We start from the raw sequence: 13,262 nt of genomic DNA, 5'->3' as shown, positions 1-13,262 counted from the left end.
TCGACATACTCTTAGAACAGGCAATATCTAGCAAAAGGAAACATGAACCAACAACAAAAGCTATAGTCCTCGTCTCAACTGAGATTGTGAGGGCCCTCTAGCCTCCTGTAGCCATAGATAGGGCCTGCTTGTCCTCTTACAGCATTCTGTTCTAGCCACAGGAGAGCGTACTCTCAGCTCTCTTTTGGTTGCAGGCTCCTTCATGCACCTTGGGCTTTCATTTATATCATGTAGCCTGGAATCAGACCCAATCACTAGATGCTGTCCAGTTGGGTCAGCTGATTCCCAACACCCACTTGCTGGACTTCCATCCAGAACAGGGCTGACAACTCCTTGCCCTCCTAGCTCTTAAAGGGAGAGCACTCTGTTACATTATATGTGAGTTAATCTTGAGAGGGATGCGTGTTCTGAGCATAGGACTGAGAATCAGGAACTCCTGAGATCCAGTCCTACTCTGACACTAACTCCCTCTGTGGCTTTGGGAAAATCACTTATCACAGTCTTCTACTGGCAATAAAGATACTTTATTCTTCCCAACACCTTGTGATGTAATATTAGATAGTGCATGTAAAGTCTACCGTCTAGGGCACCAACACACAGGAGCAGAACATCTTCAAAAAAGTGACATTCAAAGACTTAATAATGTTCCTGGCATTCCACAGTCTCTGTGGATCAGAGGGTGAAAGATTTCTGAGATAGGATCCTAATTATTTATTATATAAGCTACGAGAGCCATGTAATAATAAGCCAAAGAGTGCTTCATATATTTTTAAAATAAGAATCCTCATTTATCTCTTTTTTCTCAAGCATAGTAAAAGAATTGATTTTTATTTACAAAAAGGATTTTCAGGAAATAAGAAGCAAAACCCACCTAATTTATTAATATAACCTGCAATTGATACTATCTTTTTACACATTTATAGAGTATAATTATAATAGCTAGGGTTTTATTCAACAAAGTCCTTCAATTCTGGCAAGGTAGGCTGTATAAAATGGCTCAGCATCCCCAATAACTATACATAATTCAGGAACCAAACAAGTAATGCCAAACTCTGCCCTTGGATACCTGAATGCAACTCCCAGTGTCTTCAATGGGAGTCATGCACACACATTCCAGGGTAGGATTTAGAGATGTTATGATTATTTGTTTGGTCCTATAATTCTGATTCCTGATTCTCCCGGTATTCCAGGCAAGACTGTGGCATACCCCAATTTACTTGAAGGCTGACAGATAACATACAAGTATGAGTTTGGCATGTGTCAAAAAAACAACAACCCCAAAACAAATCAATATAATGGTGGATTTCATCACTAAATTAAGAAATAATGGGCTAAAAATTACAAATTCAGAAATTCCAAGTTTAATACAGTATCATTTTCTTAGAATACAGATTTTAGCATCTTCCCTTTTAAAAGTAATATTATTTCTCACTGTATGCTGCTCTTTGACACAGCCTGTGGCTCCCTGGTTTTGTACCTATGACCCTCACTCCTGACCCTGTTATTCATCAGTTGTCCCCAGTAATTATTTGAATCCTGGGTTCAGTAGCTCCTCCCCTTAGGCTGGGGGAGGGGCTTTCAGACACGGGCGGGCTTGTGCCCGCCTGCCTCCCTGCTTTTCAACAGGTACACTATCTTAGCCATCAATAGCAGTCTACTCAGGCATGTCTACTCTGTTCTGTGAAGTCATTATAAATACTTAACTCATTTTCTTTCCACACAGCTGAGAAATGTCAAACATATATTTAATTGGTTAGTTGCAGGCCAATCATCTGGTTTGAATGCTCCACTCGGGTTTCACAACAACCATGAAATTTAAAGTGAAAGTTAATACAATTTTTGGTGAGCTTCACTTTGAAGTTATTTGGCTCAAATCCTTTTTGCAATGCTTGCACGCAGAGTGAGACTTGTTAAAAACTTGAAAATTTTATTTGAAGTTTGGTAGATTCTACAGTGGAGTAGAGAAGTATCAGAGAAGAGATAAAAGAACAGAGAAGCACAGAGTAAGGGAAGAGGCATTAGATCTGGTGGTAGGAAAAACAAAAGGAAGAAAGTATATAGGCTGGGGATGGCATGGAAGCAAAGTGAGTAGGAGGCAACAGACTAAAGAAGCAAAAGGGAAGAGTAAAAAGTAGAAGGGCAAGAGAATGTAGAAAAGGGCATATAACAGGGAGATACAGTAGCACAGATGACACCAGATTATAAAAAATTAACAAACCAAAAACCACAACCACAGCCCACACACTCCTCCCTCCCACTTCACAAAAAATGAGCATAAATTTGTAAACAAAGATAAAATTAAATGTAAGTCTTGCTTGGGAGGGAGGTCTGCATCCTTCAGGTGAAAAACTCACACTATGGTGAGGACAATGTGACATTAACACTCCTGAATTACTATAGTGATGATGGATAATACTGCCACTGCACATTCCTGATACATAAGTGGATAGGAATGGGGATTCTGTACCATCAATCAAGAATGAACTTTGGGAAAGAGGTGGTTAACTTGGGTAAAATGCTGCCTGTCAAAGATGTAAGGTTATACCCTTAATCCTCTCTCTCTCTTGCCTAGCACACTTTGGTTAGGTACTGGATTCTGAATGGAATTGGCTGAGCTAGAAAGACCCCTCTGTAGAAAGAAAGTCAGAAGAGGAAGCTAGGTAGCAACTATTCTGAGGATGGCCTTATATCAGAAAAGGTGTGGCCCAAACTCAAAATTACTGTATTCTTTAAACTATTAAAATACTTAAATCTGAAAACTACACAGTGTACTCTTAATTCCATATTTTTGATCAACAAAGAGTATTTTGTGTTACACTAGTAACTGTGGATATTTGTTAATAGCATCTACCAGTCAACACAAAATTAAGGCAACTCCAAATTTTCTAGGTTAAAGATATTTGAATAAGAAAGTTTTGATAGTACTGTAGCTTTTGATTATTTCTCTTCAAATGCAGATATCTTTTCAGTTCCTGACAGTTTTCAAAGCCTGTAAAGGTCAAGCAGGTACTTTATCTTCCTTAAGACTCTGTGGTCTGTTTTCCATCATTTGCAAGTTCTAAGGTTTATGCTTCTTAAGGAGGTGACACCGGTAAAATTCTCACAAATCTTTTAAATGTGATCTTTAAAAATTCTGTGAATCTTGGCTAAAACATGTGTATTTCTTTCAACTGGAAACCTGAACCAGAGAAATTTTAAGAAAACAGTCTGATTCTTAAAAAATGCAAGTACAGTTTAGAATAATATGGTGAGTGGGAAACATAGCACTAGAAATTGACATGCAGAGTTAGTTGTGAGTGGGTGTGAGTATACATATATAGGAGATTTTTTAAAGAGAAAACCATGATCGATTCTTGTCTGCACTACATATGTGTAACTACATTAACTTTTTATTTTAATAACCACTCTCACCAGTTTAGGATTTTAAATAAAACCAGAAGTATTGTAGAATCATTAAGACAAACTGAAGAAGCAAATGAAAAGTTTACAGACGTCAATGTGTTCCTTTGCAGGTATTCTGGAAATAAGAACAGTGGCAGTTGGAGTAGTGGCAATCAAAGGTGTGGAAAGTGAATACTTTCTAGCAATGAACAAGTCTGGAAAACTCTATGGAAAGGTACTGATAATACTGCAAAGAACTTATACTATGGAAATATATACTTGTGTACATTTTCTGCTGATTTTTACATAACATCTGTGCAGTGTGTGTACTTTACTGCTAGTAAGTGGAAATGGATTGCATCTTTATCCTATGGCAATGGTGGATTTTTATTTCTGGTAACAGAAACTAAAGATTAGATCCCTAATCTTGTTTTAGTAAAAATCCTCCTCTTGTTAAATATTTCAGCTGCTAAGGGAGGCTATTCAAAGCTAAAACATAAAATATGTTAGTTAAGACTGAAGAGACCTCAGTAATTGATTGAGTATTTTAATAACAACACTGGTTCTCCACTTGAGAAGTAACTCCCTGCTCTCCATGTGTCAGTATATAATGCCTGCATCTGTAACTTTCACTCTATGCATCCGAAGAAGTGAGGTTTTTACTCACGAAAGCTTATGCCCAAATAAATCTGTTAGTCTTTAAGGTGCCACCAGACTCCTTGTTGTTTTAATAACAAATAGTATTTATTATTTATTTATTATTAATTATCTTCCCCCAACTTCCTCACGCCCATTGTGTATTTAAAGAACAAAAGTGCTAATTTTATGCTATGCTATCATTCACTCTTAACAGAAAGTATGCAATGAGGACTGCAACTTCAGAGAACTGATTGAAGAAAACCATTACAATACTTATGCTTCAGCAAACTGGACAAACAAAGGGAAAGAGATGTTTGTGACATTAAACCACAAAGGTGTCCCTATGAAAGGTAAAAAAACAAAGAAAGAACACAAAGCATCCCACTTTCTTCCTTTGGCAATATCCTAATCATATATGATCTATAGAGAACTAGTTCCAGCAGGAAGATTATTTTTAAGAAGACTGAACAAGTAATCAAGAGAGGCTGGAATACTACTGAAAAACTGAACAAGCTGGACTTGCGCATTTATGTTTATTTTAAAGAGACTTCATTAAAAAGATTTGAAAATATACACAAAATCAGATTTAGTAACTAAAAGTTGTAAAAAATTGTAAAGAGTTGTACAATCATTATGTTAGTAATAGTAACTGGGTAGTTTCTTAAATTAATTTACCCTTAAGAGTAAGTCATGACTTGATTATCTGATGATATTTTATTTAAAAAACCTATCTGCTTATTAAACTTGGCTGCTATAATAATAATAAAGCAGATGATAATGTTATGTAAAATATGTCGGACTTTAAGGCTGCTGGAATGATTTGTCAGATTATCAAGTCAAATACTAAACGTGGAGATTGAGCAGTATTTTAAATAGTTCCCAGAGAAACTGATAAACTATACATAAACTAGGATCAGAAAAAACCTTAAATCTTGTAAATTTGTTACTGTCATATTCCAATTAAAAAAAGCTTGTTTGGAAAATTAAGGTTGCACCACTACAAAATGTCAAATGTATTAACAAGAACAAATACCTAATGCTGCTCTAAAAGATGTTTCAAAATAGTGTATGTAAAATAATAGGAATAGGGAATAAATAAAAATGTACTTCATCTCACTTTCCACAAAATAACATTTTATATAACGACGAAGTAAAAATTCAGACATCTTAAGGTTTTTTATGTAACATAACCTATCTTTTGTATAATTCCTGTTAGGGCATATGGCTTTTAATATTGTTTTTCCACCGTTATTCATGCTTTTTCTCTTGTTACAGCATTAAACTTTATTTTAAGTTATATTTGAACTTTATTGTTCTAAGTTATTTAAGTTGATGTTATTTATAAAAAAAACTTATTAAGCTGCATCTGTTTCATATGCTTTTAATTCTAAAGGAATAACAAAATGGTCTGGCTGAGCTGCATTGGTTTTTTTCTATGACCAGACACAAAGTCTAGTACACAACACTCTTGCCAATGTGCCCTGGATGGCAGACAAAAATGACAGCCTGCAGCAATTCTTACAAATGAAGTCTCACAGGGAACAACCCAAAAATGTAAAAAATCTTTTGCCACATACTCCTGCCAATTAAGTTTGATAGTATTCCCAGAGTTACAGCAGATATAGTAAGGATGTGGATATTGGGCTACATCCTCAGTTGGTATAAATCAGCACTGAGTTCTATGGAGCTACACCAATTTACACCACCTGGGGAAATGGTCCAGAAAATCTAGCCAATAACAATGAAACCTCATGACACTAGAGATTTAAATCCTCTATCCACAGATGTAAAGCAATAGTTCAATAAACTATTGCCACATGAATAGTTCAGTGTCTCTACTTTAATTCATGCCCTCGCTCTTCAGTCTGGCAACAAATTTGCCAGTTAATATTATACGAGTACTTGTCTGCTATAGGAAATGGACAGAGATCACCAAATAATTACACTAAAAAGCAGCTGTTAGATGATCACCATTAACCTCAGATAGATTCAAAGCAGTTTCCAATGGAGTTAAAGCTCAATTTTCCGCTACAGACTCTTGAGCTGCATCTACAATAGGGCATTTGCCAGTATAGAAATGTTTTTTTAAAAAAAATCACACCCTTAACCAACATTACTGTACTGGCAAAAGTTTCTAGAGCAGACCAGGCCTAGGTTAATCAAGTTTTGAAAGCAAAAAATGAAACCCCACTAACATTGTTTGTGTTTAGCTACTCTATTGAAGCTGGATTTAAAACGCAACCATATGCCAACATGCTTAAAATTAAATCCAGAATCAGAGTTGGCTTTTCTAAAGATCTTATGATTAGGTAATTCAAACAAAGAGCAGTAAGATCAAATGTTTCTTAAACTTTGTTGATCATTTTTATTTGCACTTTTTGATATTTGCCTTGCCTATTCGGCTGACATTGTGATACCTTGAACTATCTGTATAAGATCAAGGATCAGAAGAGGCTGAATATCTATGTTCATGTTGCAAAGAAGACTGCCGGCTTATAAGGAAAGATGATCAAGATCAAACAAAAACATTTAAAATCATTGCAATGTAATTAACAGGCCAGATCGTACTCCCTTTGATCCATGCATAGAGGATCATTCACACACGGATCATCACCTTTATCTGTGGAGGGAAACTACCTAGCCCAATGTTTGTTAAATGTTTGAATATAAAAAGTATTATAAAATGATAAATATTATTGGCATGGAGAGGTGAAACGTCATTTTTCTATCTGGACTAGCCTACCTGTTTGATTTTAAGGGAATTCTGCATGTGAGGTTGCTGTAGAATGAAGCAGTGTGTCTGCTCCATACTCACAGCCACTGCTCTCAATCAGAACCACTGGATACGTGCACTTTTGAAAATGTGGCCATGCCATTTAGGTGCCTAAATAGGAGATGAGCTCTTTTAAACATATGGACCCATAAGTAATTTCATACTCATACTTTTGGAAGAGACGTATTGTAAATTCTCAGTTATTAGATTTGCTTCTCTAATCAAATAAAATTAGATTTTAAAATTAATACTATAATTGCAGTTACATTTAAAAAAGATTTTAAATCACTGACTAATAATTAACTATTCTGGATCAGATTGTGCCCCCAAGATCTTCATGGATATCTTTTCCCCTCTTGTGATTGGACTAGTGTTAGGTATAGGTGGAGCCGGGTAGATGCACACTGTCCCCTCACCAGTTCTACAGGTGCACACAAACCTCACCCTCCCAGATGGCATGATTAAAGACAAAGTGGCCAAGGTGATCCTTGCAGAGTTTATTTTCCCTTAGCTCTGTCCCACAAGGTTTACTGTGTGGAGAGATCCAGTCCTCTGTTATTTGAAATCAACTTACTTAAAATGATTTTCTGTAATATTAGTGCTCATGTAATTTAAAATCTTTCCTGTCTTTTCCACTAAAAGAATAGAATTAGATATGTTCCAAGGACTATGATATATATTTATGTACTATTGCTAACATTTTCCTGACATTAATGTGTAGAGAGCATCCCATGAAGTTCTCAATTCTATCCAAGTTCAAGTGCTTTATAAAACACATCGTTATTTCAAATTCATTTGTACTTTAGCAATAAGAGCCAAAACTATCAAACCATCTACTAAAGAACAAATCTGACTACTCAAAACTAATTTACCAGAATAAGTAATCTAAGTTAGTATTTTTATTCTACAGTACAAAATAGACTTTTGGAACCAACCTTTAATCAAGGGTCAGTGATAACACATACTAAGAACTTTGTTCTCTATAGTGGTGCACATACATGATGTATGGAAACTTGATGAGGTTAAAAAAAAGTCTGTGCTGGGTAACCAGGATCGTTACCAGGATGCCAACATTTATGAGATGCCATTTGTACCTATCATCCAAATTACTCTGCCAAACCCCCTAATGCATCCTCATATGCTGCTGAATTGGTTCTGCAGTAGACAGAAGTGCTATGTTGCCTCCCTAGGTGGAGCTATGGTAATTGAAGATGTTTTAGTGCTTCAAAAGAGCTCAGCAGAATATAAGCTGTCTGAAAGGAGTCATATATGGGAGTGACAACAGGGAATCACAGATAAGATATAAGTCAGAGACAATGGGTAAAAAAAAGTGATAGTTTGTGCAAAGAAAAGGGAAGGGAAATACAGCATGTTATGGGGGAGGAAGGGAGAGAGATAGCTCAGGTACAAAGGGAAGGAAAGCGTCTACACAGGTGGAAGAAGAAAACAACAATAAAGAGGGGGGGGAAGGTCTGAGATTATGGGCGAGTAGAGAAGAAATAAATAAAGAAACAAGGGTTAACAGATATAACCAGAAAAAATAGAAGATGGATAAAATGGAAGAGGAAAAGAACAATAAAACAGAAATAGAGGAATAAGAGGGATAATAAAGGATCAGATCCTCAGGTGGGCTGTGGTCACTTTGTGCTGTCCTGCTGTCATACTTTGGATGCAAAAGCTGAGTAAGTGGTTCAGGGAGGATCACCCCAATTGCAAGGGTGATCCTGTAGCAGCATAGAGTTAGCACAAGGCCTTAGATTCCGCACTGCTCTCCTTGCTGTAAACTTAGCAGAGAAGAGCAGTGCGGTTACTGAAAACGGGCCATGACTGGGAAATCACTGTTATGCCTTTCTCCTGGGTTTGGCCTTCAGCTCCTTATGGCCTTTACAGGCCAGTGTAACTTAGAACAGTCCTTAGGTTGCTCTAACCCAGTGCATAGTGGAAAGCATGCACAGTGAAGCACAAAGATCAGGGCAGCACAAATGGGAACTTTACACTGTCTCCTAACTTCCATTCGATATTATGCAAGTATCTAAGGATCTGATCCTGAAAATCCATCCCACAAGAAAATATACATCTTGTCAGTCTCAAACCTGAAAAATGAGTTTGGATGTTAGAAAGTGACAGAGGTAATTAGCCAAAACTGACCAAACCAAAGGTAAGATGATCCTAAAAATGTAAAGATAGAAAGACAAAGGAAAAGAAGAAGGAATGGCTGTCAGATTTGTTTTGGTATTAAAATATTTCCAATTTACTCTTTTTCAAATATTTTTGAAGACAATCCTCACATCAATCCCAGTATACAATTGTATTGTATACAAGTGGGGTGCAAACCCTTCTGTCAGCCCAGCTGCTTCCCTTGCCATCTATTTTTCCACTCCCACTTCTGGCACCTTTTCAAATTAAATTAAGTGCAGTTCTAGTAAATGTATCTATCTGTAGTTCAGTGCTTTGCTGTTGAACTGCACTAAGAACCCAAGTTGACTACCAACACGCAACTAAATATGGCTACCTACTTGTTATTACACAAACACCTTCCAGAACTACTAGCTGGTGCACAACTAATTCCAAGACAATTGTTCCAGACTGCACTGAACTTCTATTGGCAGCAGGAACTCTATATGTAAGGGAGGGGAAGGGATGGCTAAGTTTGACCAAAGATTGCTCTTAAATAGAGACTAATAGACCAAAAAATGGGAACTAACTGTTGTCAATAGTATCTCACCAGGCACTGAAAGTATGAGTATGCTGTTAATATATCCCAGAATTATATTTGCCTTTTTCGCAATTGCATCACATTGTTGACCCATATTCAATCTGTGATCCACTGTAACTCCCAGTACTACTGCCTTGCCAGTTATTCCCCATTTTGTAATTGTGCATTTGATTTTTCCTTCCCAAGTGTAGTACTTTGCAATTGTCTATATTGAATTTAATCTTATTGATTTCAGACTAGTCTTCAATTTGTCAAGGTCATTGTGAATTCCAATCCTGTCCTTCAAAATGCTTTCAACCCCTTCCAGTGTGATGTCATCCACAATTTTTATAAGCATATTCTCCACTCCATTAACCAAGTCAATAATGAAAATGTTGAATAGTATCAAACCCAGGCCCGACCTCTGTAGGTCCCCAATAGATACATCCCCCCAGTTTGACAGCGAACCATTGAAATTACTCTTTGACTATGGTTTTTCAACCAATAGTGCACCCACCGCATAGTAATTTCATCTAGATTATATTTCCCTAGTTTGCTTTCTAAAATCAAGACAACTCACATCTACTGTTTCCCCAGTATCCACTAGATCAGTAATAAAAAAAGGAAATTAGCTTGTTTTGGCATGATTTGTTCCTGACAAATCCATGTTGGCTGTTATTTATCATCCTATGATCCTCTAGGTGCACCCTGTAGCCCAGTGAGCTAGCTTGCCTTTATTATATTCACTGCTTTGCATTATATTCTGCTTTGATGTGATGGTGATGGGGAAGACGATGGATAATATTTCAGGTTGTTCTACAAGGGAAGGTGTGAGTATATGGATGTGCAGATGGACATTCTGTAGTAGCTCTATCTACCTTACTAAGCTGGGGTGTTTGTGACTGTGCTAAATGTATTAATAAACTATATTTGTAAATATAAAAGAGTTCCTATAGTGTGAGTGTTGTAACTGTGCACATCGGGGTTCCTAACTATATAATAATTTAAATAATACTGTGCCTGATCTAGGGTTCAAGAACCTGTGAACCCTCAAAGTGATAACTGGGGATTCTTAAGTAATCAATATAATTACACTGCTACCTCGATATAATGCGACCCGATATAACACAAATTCAGATATAATGTGGTAAAGCAGTGCTCGGGGGGGCGGCGAGGGGGGGCGAGGTTGCACACTCCGGTGAATCAAAACAAGTTCAATATAACGTGGTTTCACCTATAACGCAGTAAGATTTTTTGGCTCCCGAGGACAGCGTTATATCGAGGTAGAGGTAATACATAATCTAAAGATCGGGCAATAATATAAATTGATTATTTGTTAATTGTTCCAATATCTTTCCAGGTATCAAAGTTAGGCTGATTGGTCTTTTATTCCCTTGGATCTTCTTTGTTCCCCCTTTTAAAGACAGGCACTGTGTTAGCCCTTCTCCAGTATTCTGAGGCCTCACATGTCCTCCATGGGTTCTTGAAGATAATCACTAATTGTTCAGAGATTGCTATATCTAGATCCTTAAGTACCGCAGGGTGAATTTTGTCAGGACCTGCCCATTTGAAGACATCTAACTTATTTAAATATTTTTAACCTGTTCTTTCCCTATTCTGGCTTGTGTTTCTTCCACTTTGTTGTTAATATTAATTGTGTTACACATCTGGTTACAATTAACCTTTTTAGTGAAAACTGAAGTAAAATAGGCATTAAACCCCTCAGTTTTCTTGGTGTCATCCATTGTTAGCTCTCCTTCTCCACTAAGTAGTGGATCTACACTTTTCTTTATCTTTCTCTTGCTCCTAATGTGTTTATAAAATCTCTTTTTATTGCCTTTTATGTCTCTTGCTTAGGTGTAACTCATTTTGTGCCTTACCCTTTCTGATTTTATCCCTACAATGCTTACACTATTCGTTTATACTTATCTTGAGCAGTTTGTCCATGTTTTCACTTTTTGTAGGATTTCTTTTTGATTTTTTTAGGTCATTAAAGAGCTCCCAATGCAGCCATATTGGCGGTTTACTGTTCTTTCTCTCTGTTCTTCACCCTGAGATAGTTTCCTGCTGTGCCTTTAATACTGCCTCTTTCAGAAACTGCCAGCTCTCCTGGACTCCTTTTTCCTTAGATTTTCTTCCCATGGGACCCTACATATCAGTTCTCTGAGTTTGTTTAAGTCTGATTTTTTGAAAATATGTCTTCCTTGCATGAGATAAATATAAATTTATCTTTTGCTGTATTTGTAATATGTTTTACACTATTAAATGTCTATTGCGGTAAAATACATGTATAATATAGCATAAAGTTAACAGTGGCAAAACTGTCCAATTTACATGGCCTTTAAAATATAAAATATATAATTTGTTTTTCACTTTTAGTTCTACATTGCAGCCTTTTAAAATATTATCACAGAAATTATACCAGCTACTCAGATTGCCACATGGTTAATTTATTATCCAACAAGTAAGAAACCATATTTATAAAAGTATACTGTTCTTTTTAACCAATGCACTTTTATAGATAATCTGGTCTCTGGGTGAACACATAATCGGTCTGTTCTCAAAAGTTCCAAGCTAGCAAGCTACTTCAAGCATGCGATTAGCGCCATTTAAGTCGATGGAACTTTGAAGTCAACAGAACACTCATGTGCTTAAAGGTAAATGCTTCGTTGATTCAGGTCCTAAGCTAGTATAAATGCAGCAAGCTAATACTGACACAGAAAGCAATTGTCACTACACTACACTTACATAAGAATAGCACTTACACAGTACTTTTAAATTGTCAAAACACTTTACAAATAATAAGTGGATTTATTTTTACAACACCCAATGAAGTATTTAGGAAAGTATTATTATTCCCATAATAATCTCCATTTTACAGCTGGAGGAACTGAGACAGAGAAGATAGCTGATTCGCCTAAAGCAAGAGATGCAGTCACAGTCAAAGCTGAGGTCAGAACTCAGGAATTTCATGATTATTTCTTAATTTACTTACAATATTTCATGAAAAAGAAAGAATTCAGCCTGTTTTTTCCATTCCAGATTGAGTTTTCGGAGGTGGCAGTTAGCAAAACTTTTCACTTGAAAATGGAGCAAATTTGATATGGAGTATTTAATGGCAATAAACATGGAATTTTACATAGTCATTTTTAGAGTAGACCTGCACTTTAAAACAAACTCCAAAGAGTATTTTTTTAAGGAATTACATGAGGTTTTAAACATGAGACTTCTGTTAACTTTAATGATTCAGACAGCTAAAACTTCTAACAACACTTTGAAAAACCAGAGTGTAAATCCAAATTATTTTATATTATATCTCTATACTTTCTAGTATTTTTAAAAATTACACAAAACTTCAAGTAGTATAAAGAAAATCAAGCATTAAAAACCTTAGTCTTGTAAATAATCTAATAATGCACTCGCTTAAGCAAGCTTGCTTGTAAATCCTGAGGCATTCCAGATACTGAAATTGTATAACTGCTTACATTCCAGACCTAAAAAGGGAGATTTTCTTCAATTTTGTTTGTAAGACAGATTTTAACTCACTACTAACCATTTGTTTCATTAAAAAAAACCCTTTTATTTCAATTTTTAAGAAGCTCTACACTTGTAAAGTCTGGGTTTTAACGTCATCAGCTGAACAGAGAACTGAAGTAAGAAGAAATCATTTCACAATGAGAAAAGGAAATAAAATATTTTCCTTTAGTGGGGATCCAACAAGAACAGGACTTTAAAACAGATGAACATACTTCATACTTAAAAATTACAGTATTT

At 36.1% G+C, this 13,262-nt stretch overlaps 2 protein-coding genes across 6 annotated transcripts in view; one reads left to right on the top strand and one right to left on the bottom strand.

Annotated features, from left to right (window-relative positions):
- Positions 1-10,394, top strand: part of FGF7 (fibroblast growth factor 7) — a 119,967-nt gene extending 109,573 nt beyond the window's left edge. For all 4 annotated transcript variants that reach the window (XM_054041552.1, XM_054041549.1, XM_054041548.1 and 1 more), the window contains 2 exons: positions 3,513-3,616; positions 4,235-10,394. In XM_054041552.1, coding sequence (XP_053897527.1) covers positions 3,513-3,616; positions 4,235-4,429 — 299 coding nt within the window. In that variant the 3' untranslated portion in view covers positions 4,430-10,394. The remainder of the gene's footprint in view (positions 1-3,512; positions 3,617-4,234) is intronic.
- The window catches only part of FAM227B (family with sequence similarity 227 member B), a 175,359-nt gene that overhangs the window by 126,134 nt on the left and 35,963 nt on the right, over positions 1-13,262 (bottom strand). The window lies entirely within an intron of this gene.

This window comes from Malaclemys terrapin, chromosome 10 (assembly GCF_027887155.1).
Source record: "Malaclemys terrapin pileata isolate rMalTer1 chromosome 10, rMalTer1.hap1, whole genome shotgun sequence".
Lineage (NCBI taxonomy): Eukaryota > Metazoa > Chordata > Testudines > Emydidae > Malaclemys > Malaclemys terrapin.
The sequence above is the reverse complement of the archived record's forward strand: the minus strand, read 5'-3'. Positions and strand labels throughout refer to the sequence as shown.